General features: G+C 43.8%; 1 protein-coding gene across 4 annotated transcripts in view; it reads right to left on the reverse strand.

The window, feature by feature from the left end:
• The window catches only part of LOC147891859 (uncharacterized), a 174,778-nt gene extending 153,983 nt beyond the window's left edge, over nt 1-20,795 (reverse strand). For 3 of the 4 annotated variants that reach the window (XM_087387867.1, XM_087387868.1, XM_087387866.1), the window contains exons 1-4: nt 20,394-20,795; nt 19,625-19,718; nt 14,504-14,612; nt 14,254-14,352 (exon numbers count right to left, since the gene is read on the reverse strand). In XM_087387867.1, coding sequence (XP_087243993.1) covers nt 14,254-14,352; nt 14,504-14,612; nt 19,625-19,718; nt 20,394-20,495 — 404 coding nt within the window. In that variant the 5' untranslated portion in view covers nt 20,496-20,795. Of the gene's footprint in view, nt 1-14,253; nt 14,353-14,503; nt 14,614-19,624; nt 19,719-20,393 lie in introns of those variants that run through there. The other variant, XM_087387869.1, reaches the window with a different exon arrangement.
• Nucleotides 20,796-24,833: the final 4,038 nt, after the last annotated feature.

The following is a 24,833-nucleotide window of genomic DNA, read 5'->3' on the forward strand; positions in this document are numbered from 1 at the left end:
GGCTCATCTGCAGTTATTGCTTGATCAGAGAGCAGAGTATGCCTTTCATGCACGGGAGTCCTTCTGGATTCAGATGGGTGGTAGAGTCAATAAACACTTTTTCTCTACTCTTGGCCCTAGACATAGTAGAGAGAGTGTATCTCAGCTTATTGACTCACATGGGGTTTTACAGACAGAGCCAGATGACGTCTTACGCATAGCTTCAGATTTCTATGCCACCCTCCTTACTGCTGATCCTGAGACACACGATATAGAGGATGCTAGACAGGCTATTTGGCAGAGTATCCCAGTGTTGGTGAATCCGGATATGCAGGTTCTACTTGACGCACCTTTCACCAACACAGAGTTCAGGACTGCACTTTCAGCCCTTCACAAGGGCAAGTGCCCAGGTTTAGATGGCCTCACCCCGTCTTTTTTCATTGCATTTTGGGATATGATTGGAGACTATATTACTTCAGCCATGCAGGCCATTTGGGACTCTGGCGAGATGCCTGAATCGCTTACAGAGGGCCTCATCCACCTTATCCCAAAAGGAGGTAGCAGAAATTTATTGTCCCAGTGGAGGCCTATCACACTTCTGGGGACTTGTTACAAGATTTTGGCCAAGGCTATCAGCCTCCGATTGCAGCCACTTCTCCCTGATCTTATCCACGACACTCAGACGGGATTTGTGCATGGCAGAAGTATTTTTTATAACATTTTTTCTTTCTGGGAAGCCTCAGAGTGGGCCATGCAGAGTGGCCAGAATCTTGCCATTCTACTATTGGATTTTGAAAAAGCTTATGACAGAGTAGATTGGAGTTTTTTGGAGGGCACCCTTCTACGCTTTGGGTTCACTGATGTTTGGATTAGAGGTGTTTCCTCTTTGTACAGATCAGCCCATAGCCAGGTACTTATTGAGAGATTGAGAGGGAGAGGGATTTGGAGTAGGGAGTGAAGGAGACACACTCACAGTAGTCACACACCAGTGGGTGGGGATAAAGGAATGAGTGGTACCTCCCCAAGTACACACACTAGTATATATATCTGTGGATAAGACTAGGGCCACTAAGTACCTAAGTACAATGTGTACTTAGTGTACTTAGTAGTACTAGATTAATACTGTTACAAGGGTGGCCAGTGCCTTTACCCCAACAACCTCCCACTTAAAGGCAGTGTGCCCATAAGAGAGAGTAAAAGAAAAACAGCAATATACATCATCATGTACAGGACCAGTTGGTCTGCTTATCCTATATCCATAAGCCGTCTGCAGTGTGCAAACCGCTCAGCAGCCAATCCTTTTATCAACAGATCTGCTGGATTGTCATCAATGTGAACTTTCACAAGCTGAAGTTGCTTGTTCTCAAGCACCTCCCTGATAAAATGATACTTCACGTCGATGTGCTTCGTCTTTGCATGAAAAACAGGATTTCGTGCCAACTGTATGGCACTCTGACTGTCACAATGCAACAATGGAGTATCACTAGAGTAGCCCAAATCTGCCACTAGCCAAGATAGCCATATAGCTTCCTTGCACGCCTCAGTGGCTGCAATATATTCAGCTTCTGTAGTAGACAAAGCAATGCATTGCTGCATTCTAGATACCCACGACACTGCACCTCCAGTGAAAGTGAAAACATAGCCGGTAGTAGACTTCCGGGTATCAGGGTGACCGGCATAATCAGAGTCTGTATAACCCTGCACTTTTGCATCTTGACTGCCGAAACATATACACAAGTCCTGTGTACCCTTCAGGTATCTCATGACACCTTTCACTGCATTCCAATGCTTCTTGCCAGGTTTAGCCATGTATCTGCTAACCACTCCCACTGCAAACGCAATATCGGGCCTGGTTGCAACCATAGCATACATGAGACTGCCACACGCTGATGCATACGGAATCTTTGACATCTCAGCTCTCTCAGCATCTGTCTGAGGGCTGTCCAAAGCACTGATTTTCACATAAGGAGGTAATGGAGTACCAATACTCTTCCCCCCCTCCATGTGAAATCTCTGCAAGACCTTGCCAATGTATTCCTTCTGAGACAAGTATAGCAACCGCTTTTCCCTATCCCGAAGTATGCGCATACCCAATATATGGTTGGCATCACCAAGATCCTTCATATCAAAGGTTTGGTGCAATCTCTTTTTCAAGGCATTCATCTCCTTATGAGATTTTCCAGCAATTAACATGTCATCCACATACAAAATGAGGATAAGTAAACTGCCATCTGAAGCTTTCTTGGTATATAAGCAGTGATCAATGTCACTTCTCCTGTAACCCTGGGTTCGCATGAATGTATCAAACTTATGATACCATTCCCTGGGTGCCTGTTTTAGACCATAAAGACTTTTCTTCAGTCTGCATACAAGCTTCTCTTTGCCCTTCACTGTAAAACCCTCTGGCTGCTGCATAAAAATTTCTTCATGTAAATCACCATGAAGAAATGCTGTTTTGACATCCATTTGGACCAAATCCATATCTGCATGTGCAACCAATGCTAATACAGTTCTGAGTGTTGTCATCTTGACAACGGGAGAGAATATCTCCTCAAAGTCAACACCATATTCCTGCTTGAACTCTTTGGCAACCAGTCTGGCTTTATGCCTTGGCTTTTCACCAGGTGTGACTTTAAGTCTATAAACCCATTTGCATGGCAGTACCTTCTTACCAGTAGGCAAGGGTACCAATTCCCAAGTGCCATTCTTGTGAAGACTGTCCATTTCAGACTTCATAGCAAGATCCCATTGAACCTTGTCTGCCCTCTGCCTAGCCTCTCTGTAGCATGAAGGCTCTCCACAATCAGTGAGCATCAAATAATCAATGCCTAGAACAAATCTTTCTGGCTGCCGCGTCTGTCTGGTTGACCTTCTAACCCAAAGACCATCATCTTGAGCTGGCTGTCCAGCCTGTTCATCACCCAGATAAGGTGGCTGTTCCATGATTCCTGGCTGCATTTGCATGTCAGGAAGATCACCTAACTGTGCCTCATCCATTGGGATGTTTTCTGCCATAACTGGCTGTCCATTAGGATCTGCTGCAGCATCATTTAATGGCTGATTATGCTGCTGTTGTGGCTGATTTACAGCCTGTCTGTGTTGCCCATGATGCCTGTCATCATCAATAGTTACTTTTAAAGGTTCCTGCTGTACAACAGGTTCCTTGAACATGATGGTTTCATCAAACACGACATCATTGCTGCGTATAAGTTTTCTGTTCTTGGGATCCCAAATCCTGTAGCCCATCTCACCTTTGTCACCGTAACCTAGGAATATGCATTTAAGAGACTTTGGATCCAATTTAGTTCTGTCCTCCCTGCGTACATGCACATACGCGACACAACCAAAGACCCGTAGGTGTTTGTAAGACGGAGGCTTGCCCGTCCATGCCTGTTCAGGTACACCACCACATAGTCTCTTGTTTGGTGACCTATTAATAAGGTGCACAGCTGTCTTTACAGCTTCAGCCCAAAATGTGTGGGGCAGTGCAGCATGTGACAACATGGATCTGACTTTCTCTTGAATGGTCCTGAACATTTTTTCAGCTGTACCATTCTGTGGAGGATCATATGGTGCAGACAACACCCTTTGGATACCCTTTGCCTCACAGAATTCTTGAAATTCTTTGGACAAGTACTCTCCACCATTGTCAGATCGTAAGGCTTTCAGTTTTTTGCCTGTCTCATTTTCAACCAGTGCAACAAACTTAGTGAAAGCCTTGAACGTATCACTCTTCTTTCTGAGAGTGTAAACCCACACTTTGCGGGTGGCGTCATCTATGAATGACAGTATGTACTTTGAACCTCCTAAAGAGAGTGTAGGCATCTCACACACATCTGTATGTACTAGCTCCAAGAGCTGTAATTTCTGATCTGACCTTCTCTTGTGAGGTATTTGTACTTGACGACCGTAGAGACAAAATTCACATTTCTTTAAATCTGAAAATTTTAGACTCGGCAAGTAACCAAAATGAGCCAATTGCTCCATTCCCTTAATACTCATATGGCCAAGCCGGCTATGCCACAATGAAATCTTTGGCAGCTCGGCGGCATTTACAACAGAATGTGGACAATGTCCACCATGAAGTGAATACAAAGTATCAACCTTAGGACCCCTGGCAATAGCCATTGCCCCTTTGCTGATTTTCCATTTCTGACTACCAAAGGTGGTATGATAACCATCATCATCCAACAACCCTGTGGAAATCAAGTTCTTCTTCACCTCAGGAACATGCCTGACCCCTTTAAGCATTAACTGCTGGCCATTTTCAAGAACAAGCCTGACATCACCTATACCAATGATAGAACATGCATGGTTATCACCAAGAAAGACAACTCCCTTCTGCCCTCCTGCATATCTGACAAACAGATCTCTGTAGGATGTCACATGAAAGGAAGCACCTGAATCTATAATCCAGGAAAACATATTTGATCCATCACCAGCATGAAGTGTATGAGCCTCCAGTGAAGAGGTGAAACATATCTCACGTCCACTGTCACTGTCACTAACATAAGTAACATTCAGCTCCTCTTTTTCTTTGCCCTTAGACTTGCCTTGAGCCTTGCCTTCTTTGGCTCTCTGGTCATTCTTCTTTTGAAAACACTTTTTCTCAATATGTCCCTTCTTGCCACAATAATTGCAGACAAGATCACTTTTAGAGCGGGACTTGCTCCTCTCTCTTTCTTTGTCTTTTCCACGTGTTTTGGACCTGCTGCGTGCATTCAAAGCATTTGACTTCCCAATAGCATTGTTCTTTCTGTTCATCTCTTCCTGTAGAAGAGCACTCTCCACATCTGCAAATAACAGAATGACATTTGAGTTGCTGGTAGAAGTCCTGAATGTGTCCCATGACTCAGGTAGAGAACATAAGATGAGTGTAGCTTTCAGCTCATCATCGAGCTTCAACCCCTGGTTGATCACCTGGCTGAATATGCTGTTAAACTCAATAATATGAGTGGACATAGCTGTCCCCTCCTTCATTTGAAGACCAACAAGCTTTTTCAGCCAGTAAGCTTTTCCCGTGGCACTTTTCTTGGCATAAGTATCCTCAAGACGTTGCCACATTTTCCACGCAGTAGGTTCATCCCTGATGCCTACAACCAGTGAATCAACAACTGTAAGCATAATGGTCGACCTGGCCAAGCCGTCCATCTTCTCCCACTGCTCATCAGTAATGTTGGAGGGCTTAACACCCTTCTCCTTTATAGGTTTGTACTGGTCCTTCTGCATCAACACATTGTAGCACTGTGTCCTCCATATGTCGTAGTTTTTAGCTCCTTCGAGCTTCTTTATCTGGAACAAGGACGACACGTCGCTGCTGGAACTCATGGTAAAGAAAGTAGAATCCCTGTAGGTGTTCAATTAAGCACCAGTCACTCCAAGAAAATTCTCCCGCAGCGGAAGTACGATCAGAAAATGAACTTGGTACTGTTTCAGTGGCATAAAACCAACTGAAAGTCTTTCTCCCACTTGCTGCAGAAACAGTACAGCAAGCTGTTGTTGTCTGGTCTGCTGGCGAAAGTGCGGTACAGCTGCTTCAAAGTGCTCCAGAAAAATCCCAGAACTGTTTTCTTAAAAGATAGCAGTACTTTTTGACTCTCTTTTTTTTTTTTTTTTTTTTTTTTGACGGTCAAATCTGGTCAAACTTGCTGTGTGACAGTCCCGGACTGTCAAAAAAACAGTGAACTTCTGATTGTGGATGAAGATCTCTGATTTTAGACCTCCATATGCTCCAGAAACTTCCCCCCTAACTGAATTCACAGTTTGGAAGTGAGATTGCTCAAAAGCCCTTTGAATGCATGAAGAAAATCAGAGATTTGACCTCCAATTAAAAAGATTGACCTTTGACCAAAAAAAAAAACACTATAAGTCAAATTTGCACTTTCAAAGCATAGTAGTGCTCCACGAGATAGTTTGATGCATGTAGAGTGCTTCCACTTGACAGATTGCCGGTCAGGCTACAAAAGCCCCAAATTTGACTAAAGTCAAACTTGGTCAAAATCGACCAAATCTGTACCAAAAGTGATTGTACTTTCAGCAACAAGCTAAAGCATTTGTCCCAAGCATAATAGCATCAAAAGCCCCTTGAATTGACAGCACATTCCGTGCATTAACACAGTAAATGGCATCAACTGCTACTGCTCACAAGGCGTCTGACTGCAAATCCATTGAGTTGCATCCAACAAGGCATACACTGCAAGTATCAAGTACAGATCTGTCCAATGCATACACTCAGTGCCACCACTGACATACAATCACTGGCTAAGTGATAGACCTGTCTCGACAGCTAAGCCTCAGTGCGAGTGAAAGCCATGCCCCAAGTGGAGTACTTGCTGCTGTACTATGCACTCGATTTTCGTGCAAAACAGTAGTTTCGAAATGTTTTCGTGGCTGAATGCTCGAGCTTGCGCGTAGCACGCTGTTGGTGATGGCCGACGGAAGGTCGGCCCTTGGCGGCTGTCTGTGGGCTCTGGCCGACTGTGGTCAGCCGCTTGGCCAACTACTGTTGGCTGCGAGGCTGCAGCCGACTTGCTCGGCTGCTGTCCTCGCCCTGGCCTACGTCGCTAGCTGCTGCGCGTTGCAGCCCTTGGTTTGCAGCTTGCGCCCCTTGCCGCGACCTCGCCCTTTGCTACTCCTTGCAGCTTGCACGCCCGCGCCCTTGCCTTGCAGCCGCGCCGCAGCTACGCCGCCTGCGCCCTCGCCCTTGCAGCCTCGCTATCGCGATCCGTCCGTACGGCTGTACGGACGACGTACGGCCGTACGGACTTGTCCGTACGGTAGGGGTAGGCTAGGGAGAGATGGGAGTGGAAGCGGAGGGAGAGAGCCCGTTGGCTCTGATACCAGTTGAGAGATTGAGAGGGAGAGGGATTTGGAGTAGGGAGTGAAGGAGACACACTCACAGTAGTCACACACCAGTGGGTGGGGATAAAGGAATGAGTGGTACCTCCCCAAGTACACACACTAGTATATATATCTGTGGATAAGACTAGGGCCACTAAGTACCTAAGTACAATGTGTACTTAGTGTACTTAGTAGTACTAGATTAATACTGTTACAAGGGTGGCCAGTGCCTTTACCCCAACACTTATTGGTGGGGTAAGGGGTGAGATTTCAGATTTCGAGATCAGTCCGTCAGGGATGCCCCCTTGCTCCTTTCCTTTTTTTATTCGTGGCCGAAGCTATGAGCATCTATGTTAGATCTCAAGCTGACATCTTTGGGCTGAGACTTCCTATCAGAAGAGAAGAGGAGCTGCTTGACAGTGAGTTGGCTGATGACACAGCGATTTATTTGGATGCCTCTCCACAGACATTGACTTCTTTCAGGACAGCATTGGATTTATTTTGCTTGGCGGCAGGGGCGCAGATAAATTGGCATAAATCCAATGGCTTTTGGATCAGTGATGAGGACACTCCAGTTTGGGGACTTGACATAGGGTTCACTTGGGTTCAGAGGGGTGTGCCTATCAGGTATTTGGGCTGCCAGGTTGGCTTGGGTATTTCTACCACGCAGCAGTTTGCTCCCGTGTTGGAGAGCATCAGAAGGAAGCTTCTCTTTTGGAGCTCAGCCAAGCTGGATCTTGCCTCTAGAGTTGTGGTGGTCAACCAGGTCCTCTTGGCCACGGCCTGGTTTATTTGTTCATGTTGGTGCCGTTCTAGGGACTGCATCATTCAGCTCAGAAGACCTATCAGGAACTTTCTCTGGAGTGGGCTTGATGGCACAGCAGATGCCTTAGCCAGAGTGGCTTGGGAGACCCTCATCCTCCCTACACAGGATGGGGATCTCAATATTATTGATCCAGATTTACAGTGCAGAGCCTTACTTTGCAAGATAGTGGTGCGAGGACTTATGCCAGGACAGGAACCGTGGAAGGACTTTCTTATCAGCAGCATACAGAGGTGCACACCTTCCTCAGGAGGAGACTGGATGAGCAGTGTTAGATGGATCTTCACCTCAGCACACCTCAGATCACCTTCATCCCCTCTCATGGTTGCCATTCTGAAAGCTTGGGCTAGTTTCAGAAGCTCTCTTCGGAGGATTCCTCCTTCCTCCCGAGAAGAGATTGATAGGCAGCCCATCATGTGGAACGACAGTATTTTAGATGATCGTGGCAGACCACTGGGTGCCTCACCCTACATGCAGTGGGCCAGGTGGGAGAGGGGACCTGCTTCTTCTTTAGGATCTTGGAATGCCTTCCGTAGGCTTCCAGAGGAAACCAAGTCAAGGTTGACAGGACATCTCAGAGGGAGTGCAGGGAGGATCTTGCAGATTGAGACAGCCCTTCCAGAGGCTTGGATACACACAGATGATATGCCTCTCACTACCTCCACTTGGGCAGGTACTTTCTCGAGAGGCGGGGTTCCACTTCAGGTCTTAGCCTTCCGAGATGCACAGGAGGATGCTTTGGTTTTCAGTGTCCAGGATGGTGGCAGATTGCTCAGATCTACAGATGATATATTGCTTGAGTCTGCTTTTCAGCCTATCAGGGTCGTAGGCCTTTTGATGCAGGGATCAGATTCAGAGTGGTTCTTAGACCCTGACCCCCAGTTACTCTCCACCGGGTCTTGGAGACTTTGGCTCTATGGAGGAGTTCCCATCAGGTATTTACAGTGGGACCCCGGAGAGTGGGAGTGGATTGACGCGGGGCATCGAGAGAAGACCATCCCCTTCTTTCGTTACACGGTCAGTAATGCCAGGAGATTTCAGCTCAGTAGTAGAGGCTGGAGACCCTCCAGAGTTCCTCATTGGGAGACTTTTGGTATTACTGCGGATCAGCAGAGGTACTTCTGGAGGAGGCTCTGGAAATCCCACAGGAATAGAAAGATCACTATCTTCTTTTGGCTTTCTATTCATGGAGGGATTGCAATGAACCTTTGGAGGTCCAGATTCGGAGCCGACCCTACTTGCCCTCGTTGCCTTTCTGCTTCGGAGTCTATTCAGCATTGCTTATGGGATTGCAGACAGGCGAGATTGATTTGGATGGGGATAGCCAGGATCTTCAGTCACTTTGCCCATTCCCCACTCTTTATGACTTGGGGCTCGGTGGCTTGGCTTTCTCTTACAGGACCTCAGGTTTTCTATGAGGGACTTGACTCCTCCCGGGCCATTTCGGTTCGACGTCATCGGGTTGAGCTCGGGTTGAGCTCTGCTCGTTGGATGTGGTTCCACACCGTCCTTTTACAGCTGTACATGCCTCTGTGGATACTTCTTGGGAGATTATAGCGAGCATAGCAGCCTGGCATATCTGGAGATCCAGATGCACAGAGGCTATGGAGGGTACTCAGATTCATCCCTCGCACACATTGGCTAGTATCTGGACAGACATCGTACACACTCTGATGGCCGTATGGACGGGTATGCACGGGGACTCCCGTGCAGCCTCAGCTAGGAGGGTTTCTTTCTTCAGGGAATGGAAGGATTCTCCTTTCTTCTCTGAATCTACTACAGGGTTGAGATGGCACTTTCAGCCTCAGCCTTGGTTTCTTTCCACCTCACTCTGAGGGGGTTTTTTATTATCCTCATGATTTCATGATGTATTCCGCTTTGAGCTTGCTCTCGCGGGTTTTTGTTCTTACTTAATAGAAGTCTTTTTCATGAAAAAAATATATATATTGTCTCGGGAACAGGCTCATGCATTGGAGTAGCCCTTTATGCTTAATGAACTGGATGATGCTTTGAGTCATTTACGTAAAGGCAGCTCTCCTGGTTGGGATGGACTGACTGTTGAATTTTTCCGTGCATTTTGGGGTGATCTCAAAAACACTCTTCTTCTTATGATCAATCATGCTTGGGCAGAACAATCTCTTCCTCCTTGGAAACATGGCCTTGTCAAATTGATCCCCAAAAAAAGGTTATGTGTATGCCAGTCACTTACAAACTCATTGCCAAAATGATTGTCCTCAGGGTTCGATTTATCTTGCAAGCAGGACTTCATCCCAGGCAGTATGGGTTTGTTCCCAGAAGGCAGATTACTGGCAATATCTCCAATGCTTTGCTTGCAATTGAGTATGCCAAATATTCCAAACAAGATGTTCTCATTCTGCAAGTGGACATTGCGAAAGCATTTGATACTGTCCATTGGGATTTTATTTCTCAGACTATGCATAAATTGGGATTTGGCCCTCGGCTGGTCCATATTATTTACTGGTTCTATTCTCATGCCACTGCACAGTGTTTGCTTCGTGGTGGGTTGTCAAGAACCTGGACTATGACCCGCTCAATAAGACAGGGTTGCCCTCTTAGTTCGCTACTGTATGCCATTGCTACTCATCCGTTATTGTTGCATATGGACCATCTTGCAGATACAGGGCAGCTTCATGGCTTGCAAATTCCAGGAGCACAGCCATTTCTTGCACAGGCATATGCTGATGATTCATATTTCATGCCCAGGAATTCTCAAAGTGACCTCTCTCATTTGATGCAGACTCTGAATGATTTTGGCATAGCTGCTGGACTGCATATTAACTTTCAGAAATCAAATCTTCTAGCACTGAAAGAAGCTGATTGGCATGCACTTCTCTGGCCAGGCCACATTATTTCTTCCCATACTATTGTGAGGCATTTAGGGTATCCCATTGGCTGGAATATTACCCCTCAACAACAGCTCAAATGGGTGCTTCAAAAGATTAACAAGAAGCTGGAATACTGGCATTTGTCCACTTGGCCTCTACATGTTCGACTTCGGATAGTGCAGTCCATCATCATGGCATATGTGCAATTTTATTTGCCTCTTCTTCCCTGGTCTTTTAAGCACTTGGCTTCCTCTATGTCCCAGGCTATGGAGATATTTTGGAAAAGCAAATCTCACAAAAAGGCTTTGCGATTACTTCCCATGCAGTCTGTTTGTTCTCCTAAGACTCATGGGGGACTGAATATTCTCAATCTTCAGTTTCATATGTTAGCAAGAAAGAGCACTATGATTGCTGATTTTTTTCAGCAAAAACAGCCATGGGCTATTATGTTAGCAGCTATGCGTGGAAAAATGACGTCCCATGCATATGGGCATTGGATTACAGATCACTGGGAAGCAGTCATGACCACATTTCAGGGGAAAATTCCTGGTTGTCCTGTTTCTACTGCTTTTATTCATGATTGGAAGAGAATTCTCTCTTATGCTAAATGGTCAGGTGCTTCCTCCCATCATGGTAATTCTCTTCGCTTGGAAAGCATCCATTGGAGCAAGGTGTTTGAATCGCCTCTTGCTTTACAGGCACCTATTAAAGCATATAATCTTATGAAATTGGGCATAAGATTTGTCGAAGATGTTGTGGATCAACATGGTTATGTGCTTTCATTTCCACAAGCTTGCAGGACATTCCCGTTGGGTCTGCATCATAGACCCATTTGGAGAACACTTACAATTATGTTGCAGCCATTTGTTCCTGTTCCTCCACTGTTTGTACAGGACTGTTTGTACAGGACAGATTACTGGACTGGAATCTGACTTCCTCATCTCCCGCTACCTGTTCACTTTCAATGCACAATCTGGCCTCCTCGCGATGGTCTACAGATTTCTTCTTGATTTCTTCTTCCACCGCCATGGATTGATAAGCATGCCAACACTCTTTGGAATTTGGATAGGCCTTTATCTTGGTGGCAATCACAACTCAAGAAAATTTGGAAAGCTACATTGCCATTGAAACAGAGGCTTTTCCTTTGGAGATGTATAGTGGGAGCTTTTTCCGTTGGGGTGAAATTGGCAACACGTCGTACTGCTTCCTCTTCCTGCCCCCGTTGCTCTCATCCCCGTGAGACAGTTCCCCATTTGTTATGGTCTTGCCCGCACTCTCGGATATTGATCACTCATGTCTCTCATTTGCTGCGGCTTCGGTTTCCCTCTATCAGATTCGGAAACTCTTCTGGATGTTTGGATGCTTCTCATCTCAGATGTCTCCCTTCCTCCTTTTCTTTCACTGGGCTCGTTTCTGGGTACTATGGACTATTTGGACACAGAGATTGCATTCTAGGATGCGACAACAGTTTCCTCAGGCATATGCTTTCTTCAGAATGTCCCTCAAGCAATCTTTATATGATAGTTATGCTGCGAGGGACTTGGATGCTACTAGTCTTGAAGTGTTTTCTGACTGTTTTTGAGTTCTTCCATTAGGCTCCTTTTTGGAGTCTAATGTCATGTACATTGATTTCATGTTAATAATATAGTCACTGGTTTCACCCAAAAAAAAAAAAAGTGTGTGTGTGATCTGTCTCACTTTGAGACAGCTATGAATGTACATTCTACTTAATGCAAGGTTCTTTTACAAAAGATGTGTGTGTGTGTGTGTGTGTGTGTGTGTGTGTGTAAAAAAAGTTCATGTTCACTAAAGCGGATCTTGCTTCTTTCATGTCTGTAATCATGGAACTCTTTTGGCGATCCCAGCATGGCCGGAAAAGTCTATGACTACTTTCAATGCATCAACTATGTTCACCAAAAATGCATGGCGGTCTTAATATCATTGATATCCAGGTGCACATGCTTGCTCACAAAGGGAAAATGCTGCTGCAATTTATGCGAGGTGATCAGCCTTGGGCTGTTATGATTAGCTCTCTCTTACAACACATCAATGCTTCTGCCTTTGGTCACTGGCAACCCACTCAGTGGGATTTCTTTCTTGCTTGCTTTGATGGTACATTGCATGGTTGCCCTTTGGTCTCCAACTTGCTTCTTGATTGGAAGCACTTCCTTTCTTACTTGGAATGGCATGGCCGCAATTCTCTGATAGGAAATTCCTTGAGGGCTGAAAGCATTCACTAGTCAAAAGCTTTTCAACCTCTGCTGGCTTTACAGGAACCTAGACGTTCCTATTTTATTACTTTTAAAGAAATTACTTCTGCATTACTTCTGTTATGGATGTTATTCATGATGATGGAACTATTTTACCTTTTTCTCTCGCAGCCACACGGTATGGCTTGGGATCTCATTATCGTCCTCTATGGCAGAAAATTACTTGTATGCTTTCACCTTTTGTCCCAATTCCTCCTTTGGAACTTCAGGATAGGCTAGAGGATTGGATTTTGACTTCCCAAGAGTCCTCCTTCCATCCTTTGAGGCTATCTCGGATTACAGTGCCTGCATTATATTAAATCCTTTTGCCTCGGCCTTGGGTTTCAGATAAGGCTAATTCTATTTGGCGAATGCATCGGCCAACTAAGTGGTGGAGAAAGAGACTAAGGCAACTTTGGGCATATAAAGTTTCTCTTCGGCAATAGGTCTTTTTTTGGAGAGTTCTTTTGGGGGGTTTTTCCATCTGGCCAACTACTAGCATGTAGACACATTGCTCCTGCTCTATGTCGCAGATGCTTGGCTTCTCAGGAGACTGTGCTTCATTTGTTCTGGTTTTGCCTGTCCTCCCGTGATTCCTGAATTTTCTTGGACAGTGGTTGAGAACAAGATTCCCGACTCCTGCTTTTGGGAAATTCTTTTGGCTCTTTGGTTTTCATTCACGCACTCGGGAGTTTCTTTGTTTGGGTTCGTTATTGGGCACTTTGGACTTTGTGGATAAACAGGAATTGTAAAGTCTTTGGCGATCCAACATTTTCTTTATTTACTTGTTTCAAGCGTTCTCTACAGCAATATTTTTTTGACTGCTTGCAGACTCGCTACATCGATCATGATGTATATTTAGCATATACAGAGGTTTTCAGCTGATGTAATTTCTAGCTCCTCGCTTTGAGGTGGTTTTTCTTGCAATATAAACAATCATGGCTTTCACTATTTAGAAAATAGTGTTAAAAATGTAAGATCGAGCTAGCTTATAGACTAAATTACCACATTAGGTATTTTGTCATTTCAAATGCCTCACAATAGACTAATGAAAGGTAGTGCTGGGTGTGTGGATCCAGGTAAGCTGCAGAGAATGGAGCACCAAGAAAAATGAAAATGTGGATTTCAATCGGAAGATACATGCATGATAGTAAGGATTTATTCTATAAAAGGGCTTACTATATTAAAGGCTACATGTAAAACAATACTAGAAGACACCTCGTAGAGGTCGTAGAGGAAAGTCATGTTATTCTGACACATTTAGCAGGCATCTGCTTTGCCCAAGCTGTAAAGTGGACGATGATCATTGGCCCCATCCAAAAGAAAAAAACTTCAAAAACCACTCCTGCTTCTCGCATAGAAAAGAAAACAAGTTGATGAAATAATTATATGAATCTCTCTTAAGTTGATTGTCAGGCTTGGAAGAGATTCCATTCCTCACATAAGAGGACAAAGAAGATCATGATTTTATCAAACTATCTTGAAATCCTCTCATAGGTTTGTGATCTTGAATTACCAGCCCCGTTTTGTCAAAGCTGCTGATACGGCTGCAACTTTCAATTGCACATAAGGTTCTGGTGCAGCAGCTCGGGCCATCACGTAGTGCAGACAATAGCTGCAACAAACACGTATTTAAAGTCAATCATGTAAAAGCTACATATAGAGCTGCAACTACCTTTATTCTATATTGAAAGCTTAAGACTTCTTAAGCACAGGGAAGCATGCCAAGAAGTAAACGATGCTTGAAGTGACAAGAAAAAACATACGTGCGCAGATTACTTTTTTCATCTGCTGTTAATAAACCCCATTCACGTATCACTGAGTCTTGTAACGCAGCAGCCGCCTGGAAGCGTGCATTTGCCAACTGGGAATGCTCTGTGGAAATATAAAGCATAGTGACAAAAACCATCAGCAATGAGGCTCGTATGTCCATACCCAAAAAAAATATCAAGAACATACTAAAGAAGAAAATTCTCAAGGACAAAATTCTTGTCAACCATAAATTTCCCTCCGAGCCTACTTTCGTACTGAATTGTTCTCAGTAGTATTCCACAACAAACTCCATGCAAAAACTTGTATCAGCGGCTTAAGGGTCTGTGTTCAGCTTTGTTTGGTGATAGCTTTGTCTTTTCCTGAATGAGTCGTTGTTGCATTCCCCAAAAAGCATGTTTGGCAAGAACATTCTATTCCAAACTCACACTATGCAAGGGAATCAAACAATGCGGTTAGTAATGAGTATGCCAAACTTACGCTATGTAAGGGAATCAAACAATGCGGCTAGTAATCTTATCACAAGTAATTGGTAGAGCTTTGTGTTGTAACGTAGCCACAAGTTCATTGTCAACAAAGAGTGAAGCTTAGCTGCATAACGTAGTTGCAAGTTGAGGTCCAGAGCCAAGATGAAGCTTTGTGGTGTAATATAGCCCCAAACGAAGGTACTAAGCCGGGCTTAGTGCATGCACAGCTGATTCGGTGCCACTTTGGGATTAACACAGCCCAACAACTAGACCACGAGCCATAGAAGCACAGGAGCATTGAAGATCACTACCAAGCACAGAGAGCGCAAAAAAGTAGACACCAGCACAGAACAATGAAAGTAAAACCGACGACGTATTCAAGTGAACAGATTTGGTGCAGACCAGCAGACGTAGAAGCAAAAGAAAGCTCGGTGATAAGGCATAGGCCAAACTGTGCGTTGGTGAGCAGCTCAACACCTTGTCCTAGAGCTTGCTTAGCAGCCCAAAGAAAGCTCGGTGATCTGCAACGTCCAAAAGAGAGCAGTTTGGGGTGACGAGTTGGAAAAGGAGGAGCAAGAGCATCAGCGCACAACACAAGAGGCCACGTGAAAGAAGATCAGTCGACCATCTAAACAGAGAGACCACCGTCGTAGTTGAGTCCATACGCGTATGGTTGGCTGAACCATCCGCGTATGAAATAATTATTCCATACACGTATGGTACGGCCAATCATACTTGGCTGTTTTTTTTGGGGGGGGGGGGGACGAGGTTCCCAGACCTTCATGAAAACTTTTTTTAATCAATTTCTTGACTTTAAAATTAATACAAGTTTGAAGTCTGAAGTTTGAAGTTGAAAGTTTTGTTGCTCTCTGTCAATACCATGTGTAGAATATGTTATTTCCTTTTGTTTTTTGGGGTAAAATTAGGGTCACGTATGATTCAGCTACAGCGGCTGATCCATGCTCCAATCATACTTCCGTACCCGTATGCAGTATGCTTATGGTAACATATGGAAAAAAATATGACCACCGGGCCACAAGAGAAGAAAGCAGTCGGCAAGAAGGGGGAAGGGGGTCTAGAAGCATGACGCATCCCTACCATGGTGTCCGAGAGTTGGTTGCATTTGAAAGTTTTCGAGCAACATGGTATCATAGCCTCATTCCTGCAAGCTCTCGTAGTCTATATCAATGCTGAATGAAGGATTCCATCCCAAATCGAGAAAGGTCGATGACTCAATTAAGTATTGGATCCAAGCTGACTCAGAAGATTCACCTTGAGATGGCTAGCTCATTGCTGATCCGAACTTCGGGGAGACCGGAAAGCTCAATGGGTCCAACTATTCTCTATGGAAGATGAAAGGCCGGAATCACTTAGTTGTCAGAAGAGTGTGGCAAATCATCACTGGAACAGAGTTGAAACTCGAAGACATCAATAACATCGCTTTACTTAAATTGTTTGACAGAAAAAGGCAGGAAAGATAAACATTCTAAGGCAGCCTCACAAATTAACAGCCACTCAGATTTGGATCTCAGAAGAGCTTGCTCCGAATCAGCTTAAACAGAGATCCTTGGAACTCACCAAAGTAAAGGAAGCCAGGAAGGAGGGCAAATGGGCTGTTTACAGGGAAGGGAAAGCACTTATCAGGGAATTCAATCTAAGCCTAAAGACTCTCAGTCTTAAACTGAGGTAATGAAAGCCATATTATGTCAGCATTAGAAAATAGTTATGCTTTACAATAATTGTGGACTATTTGGTCTTCTGTGGATGTGAATAGAGCTTTCTTTCTTTATCTGATGTCCCCACTCAGCCTACACCTGTGACGTGGGAACCGCTCTTGGCCACTAGCTTCACATTCTTTACCACGTCAATGCTGAAGGCTATCAAAAAGCTGCAAAATGTCAACGCTAAGGACCACGAGGAGCTTCAGGCCGAACTCCTTACCCATGATTGGGAGATTCTCACCCCAATCCTAGCCAAAATCTTTAATGAGGCATTCTGCATAGGTTTCCCCGATCCTTGGACAACCATTACCATCATCCCTAACCACAAAAGTAGAGGACCCATGGAAGCAGGAGATTACCACACTATCATGGTAGTCCCACTTGGACTATTCAGCCATGACGATGGGCTCCTACCAAATCCTACATGGCTGTACATGCTGCTGCCCATATGGCAGCCAGTTATGCTGCCCACAAGGCAAGCCATGATGCTGCCCACGAGGCATTCCTAACAGCCCGTAGATCTGCCCACATCATGTGGCAGTCCCTTGAAACCCACAGGTTGTCTCTCCCCCGTGTCTTCCTCTCTTGGGGGCTTGCAGGTGGGGCGATGGCCCTTCTATTCTGACACTTTCCGGAGTTGGTCAGCGGGTCGATGCAGGGATCGGTTCCCTTCTGTAGGCCAGCCCAGTCTGCTACATGTAGCCAATGCCCCGCAGAACTTATTGTCAATATTCTCTCAAAGTTCTTTGTGATTTTAATAGCATGTTTCCCTTCAGACATTCTCAGCTCTTTGAAAAATGGAGGGTGAAGACCCTTGAGATAGACAGAGGAGGAGACATCATTGTGAAAACATTCGACACCTGCTACATGAAGAGCAGGTGTACAACAATGTGGTCTTCAAGGAGACCGAGTTGCTTTTTGTGACTGTCGATTGAGAGGCCACCCCAAAGGCTCTTAGCTGCATGAATGCTTCGCTAGATGGTGGACAGGCTGAAACACGCCCAGAGAGCTTGGTACCAGATGATCAACGACCATTCCACAAGAAACTGCATCTCGTCCTAAATTTTGAGTATGTTTGAGGGTGGCTTGGTCATTGAAGTCACACTTGGGTCGCCCGCTAGATCAACAGCAAGGAAATACTCAAGCATCTCAAAGATTTAGGCGGTTACTCATCAAAGCAGTACCACATCCAGATGGTACTGCAATCCTGACAAGACTAGAGACTGGAATTCCAGACAGTCAGAAACTTTTCAGGACTTGCTGACTTGCTCACGTCATTGGACATCCCGCAGCTCAGAAGAGAGAGATGGTTGCTACTTCTTCGACAGAACAAAGTAATCGTCATACCATGTGATTCTGTCAGGCTCAGATGGATTGTGGATGACACAACCGCTTGGTCAGTAAACACACCCCGCTCATCGCCTTTTCTCGCTTGGGCAGGCAGCAGGCAGTATGTAACCAGCCTCTTTAAAAAGACTGTAATTATTGTACATTTAAGCTGCATAACTTACTTATGCTCTCTTAAAACTAGTTGAAACTTTAAAAGCTAGGTTGCTGTTATAGTTTTCCTTCAGAAACTGTTATAAGAAAGGGGTAGGATGACTAGCATCTGACATGATAATCTTCAGAGTAAATGTCGATAGAGCCACTGAGGGTTTTGCTTATGCTTGATGATGGAACTCATTTAAGCAGTTACAGTGCAAAATTAAAGAAGTCAAAAGTGAGTCTTTGAAATATCAAGAAGCTTGTAAAAGAATTAGAGTTCTCAAAGAAATAATCCTCGATTTCAAGGCTTGTCTTTTCTTTATTCAATGATTGATCAATAGCTCGAACCCCCTGGCTATTGTAGTTCCATGTTAATGATATTGCTTATGTGAGCTTTATGGCAGACCTATGTTTATACATGTGGGCAGCATTGATATTGCAATGTCAAACAAACAGCACTATAACCTCAACAACATGATAACTTAGGTCCGCATGTCACCATCTAAACGCAATGCATTACTCTGGGTTGTGTTCTCTATGTCACCTGATCCTGTAGCTTTCAAAAAGCAACAATGCAACCCAAACCCATCCTGTTCGACTTTCATTTAGATCTTTGCATAAATCCTGTCTCATCACCGCTGGTTGTTATCGTGCACACATGTTCTCTATGTCATGTGGTCCTATAGCTTTGAAAAAGCAAAAATACAATCCAAACCCAATGGAAAAATATCCCCATGTGACTTTTCTTCAGATCCTTGCATAAATTACCAATTGTTATCAGCATGTACCAGATTTTTGAGGTAGAGCACAGTTTGATTTGACAGATTTTGGCTTAATGTCTCACTACAAGCAGTCAAGGCATTGGCTCCCTTGTACTTTTGAGCTATATGCAACGTAGTGCACTCTGCTAATTTTGTGTTTTCACTTCGTTTTCGTTCTGGGAAATGTCCTGCCTGAAAGGAGGGAGAAATTGCATTGAGTGCAGGAGCAGAAGCATGGGGTTCCCTTCTAAGGTGGAATTTCTAAGGTTACGTGCTCGGCACTGAAGAAAATTTGAACCGGTAGCTCCGAATAACAGTGAAATAATTTAAAACTGAGACTTGATGAGCTGCCTGTGCATCAACCCTGGAGTAGTCTAAAACTCTGTGATTTGCAAGTCCAGAAGTGAGTTTGTTGTATTAAGGATGAGATCACGACAAAAATGCTTTATAGATCTCAAGTTTGCTAAAGCATTCAGTCCAGAAATGAGTTTATTGTATTAAGGATAAGATCACAACAAAAATGCATTACAGATCTCAAGTTTGCTAAAGCATTCAGTTTCTACTTTCAGTAAAAAAATTGTAAGCTATGCTTCCCTGAGTTTGGTCAACGTTTCCACAGAAACCACAAGTCTGTAGGACATATGCTTGAAAAAATAATTCACCAAAATGCAAGCGAATATTACCCAGGATATATTGACAAGCTTGACTTGGTCGATATGACCTTCTGAAAGCTAAAAGTGTTGCTTCAGCCGCTGCTCTGTCATTGGGCTCCTGCATCTGCGTCCACAAATGTTTCAAAGAATCATTTATGGAAAGGCTCAAGCAGCTCTCTACAACAATGATTAAGGACAACACCAGCTGATTATGGGGGGGGGGGGGGGGGTGTGAGAGAGAGAGAGAGAGAGAATAAACTATCCATCCTTTAGAATTTCAATCTAAACTATAAAAACAACAAATCCCTGAAAGAAGACCAAACTGTTCTGTGTATCCCTGAAACATGTTCGACAGGCTATTTGAGGCTGAAATTTCAAGCAGTCTACCCTAATTTGGCTTGAATGAAAAGATGCTTCAGTCTTTTCTGAATGCAAATGTGCATTTGGCACAATATGCGAAACGATATGAACTATTCACGAAACTCCACCACGGGAATCCTTCTAGTTGGCCAAAAGAGTACACCTATAAAACAGGATCATCCCGACTCTACCCATTTAAGGCAGAAAGCCTGACGAACCAATTTACGATCAACACCTTCAGATTAGATAGTTCGTGATCATTTCTCAACCCTCTATTCTAGATGCCTCTGCATCGGACCAATATAGCTCCGCTGCTTATGACATGCTAAGTTTTGCCATTGTGACTGGGCCAGCATACGATAGACACCCTGATAGAAGCAACGATATCTAGAGTACCTTGTCTGCAGTCCTATATTGCGATCAAAAGCATATGCAATACCTGGAGCGCAACGCATGCTTGCTCAACCGCTTGCATCGCTTGCTGCAATCTGCTAGCTTCCGCTTCAGCCCCGTTCTGCAAGCTCGCTTGTTCGGGACCCATCAATCACCCAATTTCAATCAAACTAACTAAACCTTTCCGCTATCACTGGAACGAACTTATGGTGATGACGAAAGGAAGCATCCAAACTCCGCTCGTGTCAGCAAGGTGCAGGAAGTCTAATTCCAGTGACGCCTTTCGTAATTCAGCTCAAGGGATTACACACTCCTTGACTTCAGAATTTCGAAGTAACAGCATTGCGAATTCGATCTGTACCGATACAGGTGCAAGACAACAAATTTTTGCGATCGGCCAAGTAGAACTAGATCTAGTTGTCGGAAATCAAGGGCTATTACTTTTTGAAATTTGTTAAGCTTTTAAGATTTGTTCTGAGCCTACGAGGCTGAATTTTCACTTCCTTTCATATTTACAATTTTGCTTAATAATATACAATTTTGGTATTTTTTTCGGGAAATTTTTTATTTAGATTCCTTGGGTTTCCTATGTATCGCTTGCTTGATCGAGGAGCTCTTCTCAACACTGCCTCCTCTAAAAGACAAAGCATTGCCTCTTGCAATAGTGGAGGATTGAAGAGAATTCCCAAGTGAAACTTTTATAAACAATAATTATGTTCTGTGTTCCAAATTACCATTATGAAGATCATCCTACAATTTTCGTTCCGATAGTCCAACACCCCTATAAAAAAATTGTTTGCTTTCTCTTTTGCATTCAAAAGCGCTTGCCTTACCACTCTACTATCAAGCACTGCTCATATGCACTTGTGTGAACAAGCAAGAGGGAGAAAGATGCTCATGAACTATTCCATTGTATTGCCGGATCATTCCAGCCAACATACTCAATCTCACACTTATGGACATATTACTAAGTCCCTTTATGCCCATACTATAAAGATTTACCTCATCAACTCTATACCACTCTATAACCATATACCCATGGTGTCTATACATCAACAATCTCCCCCTCAAGCTAAGCGTGAGCTTGTACATCACATAGGCCTAAAGCCTCTCTAAAAAAACAAAACTTATCTTTACCCAATGCCTTGGTAAAGATATCTGCAACCTAGGCATCTGTCCTGACATATCTCATGTCAATCTCTCCACCTATCACCTTCTCCCAGGTAAAGTGATTATGGATTTCTATGTGTTTAGTCCTTGCATGGTAAATGGAATCCATGGCCAGCATTATAGTGCTTATGTTGTCATAGTATATCACTACTATAAGAAGTAATCTTAGCCAAGTCTCTTCACATGCTGCTATGGTAACCCCTCTATACTTAGCTTCTATGCTAGACAATGCAGCTCTGGGTTGATTTTCCCTACTCCAACTAATCACACCACTTTTAAAAGAGAGTGCATATCCACTAGTAGATCTTCTGTCGTCAATATTGCTACCCATGCAAACATGTTCCTTCTTCCTTTAGGCCAATTTTGATTGTGGCTTTCACATATCTAAGTACTACATCAAGGCGACTTTTGCATGAATTGACTCACCACACCTGATGCATAGCTCAAGTTTGGCCTAGTGATGATGAGATATATTAGGCTTCCAGCCATCTTCCTGAACATAGTTACAACCTATAACAAGTAGTTACCATCATCAAACATCTTTGCATTTTGCTCAAGAGGAGTTTCAACCAGTTTGCATGCTGCCATACCATATTTTTCAGGCATATCCAAGGCATATTGCCTTTGAATCATCCAAATACCATGAGGAGTATCAATGACCTCAATGCCTAAAAAATACATGAGCTATCCTAGGCCTTTCATGTCAATTTTCCTTGCAAATTTCTTCTTTATGGCTGTAATTCCTGCATCATAGTTACCAGTGATGATCAACTCATCAACATAAATGATCATGATCACCATTTTCGACTCCTCTTGCTGCACATATAATGAGTAATCAGACTTCTATTGTCTAAAATTCAATTTCAGCAAGGTCTTACTTCTCTTCTCACACCATGCCCTTGGGGCTCGTTTTAACCTATATAAAGCTTTTATTAGTTTGCGCACATGCATAGGAAACTTAGGGTGTGCATACCCCTCTGGCTGTAACATGTATACCTCCTGTTGCAAATGAACCATTTAGAAAGGCATTTTTTACATCCATCTACCATAAATTGTAGCCAAACATGCTAGCCAATGCAATAACTGTCCTTATGGTAGTCATCTTTGTTACTAGGCTAAAAGTCTCATCATAATTCAAACTATATGTTTGGACATAACCCTTTGCAACTAACCTTGCCATTTATGTTTCAACACTCCCATATGATTTGCATTTTACTTTATAGACCCATTTACAACCAATAGCCTTTTTGCCTTCGAGAAGTTTAACAAGAGTCCATGTATTGTTTTGTCCAAGGCATCCATCTCCTCATCCATAGCATCTCTCCAATCTCAAACTTTGACATCATCTTCAAAACATGATGGCTCAACATGTTGCACTTTACTAACCATATATACATAGTGCATCCTCATATAGCCAATGTATGTCAACCTATCCATTGGATGTTTTACCCTTTCCAATCTCCTCAAGGGTTGTGGATTTGACACTTGCTTTCTAGCATGTGGTGGTAGATATTTTGAAGCATGCTTGGTCTTCTAGACTTTGATAAGCTGAAAATATTTAATCACTACTTGCATTCCCAATGCTCTCCAACCTCAACTTTTTGCTTCCCTTTGTCCACATACCTACTCCTCCCCCTTGGTCTTCCACTCCAAGGGCTCACACTATCAACACTTCCTTCATTTTGAGATGGACCTAACATAGCTTTACTCAAGGGTACAGCTTCCATCTACCATCCTCCAAACTAGCATGTAGCATTCTAGCTAAACCTCTCATTCAGCTTCGTGATTCATGATTGTCAAGGGTGGAAATTCCTTAGCAAACAAGAAATTTGTTTGTTAAAGCCCAAACATTTCAGTAGAATCCATACACGTGGAATGTTGTGTAAAGATCCAAGCTCAACTAAATGATAGTGTGGAGCTAACAACTTTATTGTGGATCATCCATGCCAGTGAGAGAACCTATAGCCTCTTCGCCCGAGCCCTAGTCCACCTTTGATAGATCAAGTCCTTAGCACAAATTGCCATACATGCTTGCTAGGCAGACCAAAGGACCAAGGAGAAAAGGCTTGGTCCATGGATCCAAGAAGTGAGAGTGAAAGCATTGCTACCAAAGTCTAGCAAGCACGATGTACTCCCTGCTTAGTCTTGCTTGCATGGCTAGTCTCATTGTGAAAATTGGAGGAAAGAAAAGAACTACCAAATATGTGTAGGATGTGATGACCTCCACTAGTTTTTAGTGTTGTCAGTGTAACAATAGCCTTGTGAAAATCCACAATGTAGCAATAAACCCTACGTCTTCATGCTCTAGCCTCCTCAATGATACTTTAGAGTGTAAGGATGTGATCTAGAGTTGCATGATCAATGTAGAAGCCTACCTGTCCATTAGCTATGTGTCCCTAAAGCTCTACAGACTGGTAGATGATGGTCTAAAAGTGGCATAAGTGGAAAAAAGTCCTACTATGACCTCAATAATCCTCATTATAATCCAGAATACCCTGCATGGCACGAGGATGCTCCAATTCTATATCGCATATCTCCAAGGGTGCATAGTGTAAATGCAAACTCTTTTAAGGTTTAGGGTTTAGGGTTCAGCTACAGGATTCTAGCTAGTGTGTATCTTTTCCAGCTTCAATTGCCCATCCTCCAAAACAGATCGAATGAAATGATATTTGAGTTGTAAATGTTTGGTTCTTGAATGGAATGTTGAATTCTTTGTGAGATGAATAACACTCTGGCTATCACTATACAAGCTGCAATTTTATTACTTCTTCCCAATCTCCTCTGCAACCAAATCATCTTTTTACTAGCCTCTATATCTGCAACATATTCTACTTCTGTTTCACCCCTCGAATGAGTGCCCCTGCCTCAGAGCAAGGCAAGGACTCTATTGTGCACATTGTTATAGATGGGGGAACCATGAAACCTCTCAGTGCCAATTTTCGAAGATCCTTCCCCAACCCAACCAAGTCCCCAATCGGTCTTCACGGCCCCACCCAACTTGATATATGCATAAGGAGCCCCTCTAGCCAATCCAGGGCAATATAGGGCACAACATGCTCCATTATTGCCACCTATACTAGGTCCGCAAAACCACCCCTGCCTCGTATAACTGTAGTCAACCAAGTATTGGTGGAGGAATTACCTAGTGATTGGAAAGAGCCTGAGCATGATCACAGCCATCTCGACTAGCTTCCTTACGAGGAAGGAAGTGGCATCATATGTCACTACCTTTTACATGGACAATCAGCATGTCCCAGTATATCTAATGCACCCGTGGCCTGGTCGAGGGAAGAGACATTAATTCCTTGCCACGGAG

Source organism: Dipteris shenzhenensis, chromosome 17 (genome assembly GCF_047967505.1).
Source record: "Dipteris shenzhenensis isolate YYH24624 ecotype China chromosome 17, Dip_SZ_1.0, whole genome shotgun sequence".
NCBI classification, from domain to species: Eukaryota; Viridiplantae; Streptophyta; class Polypodiopsida; order Gleicheniales; family Dipteridaceae; genus Dipteris; species Dipteris shenzhenensis.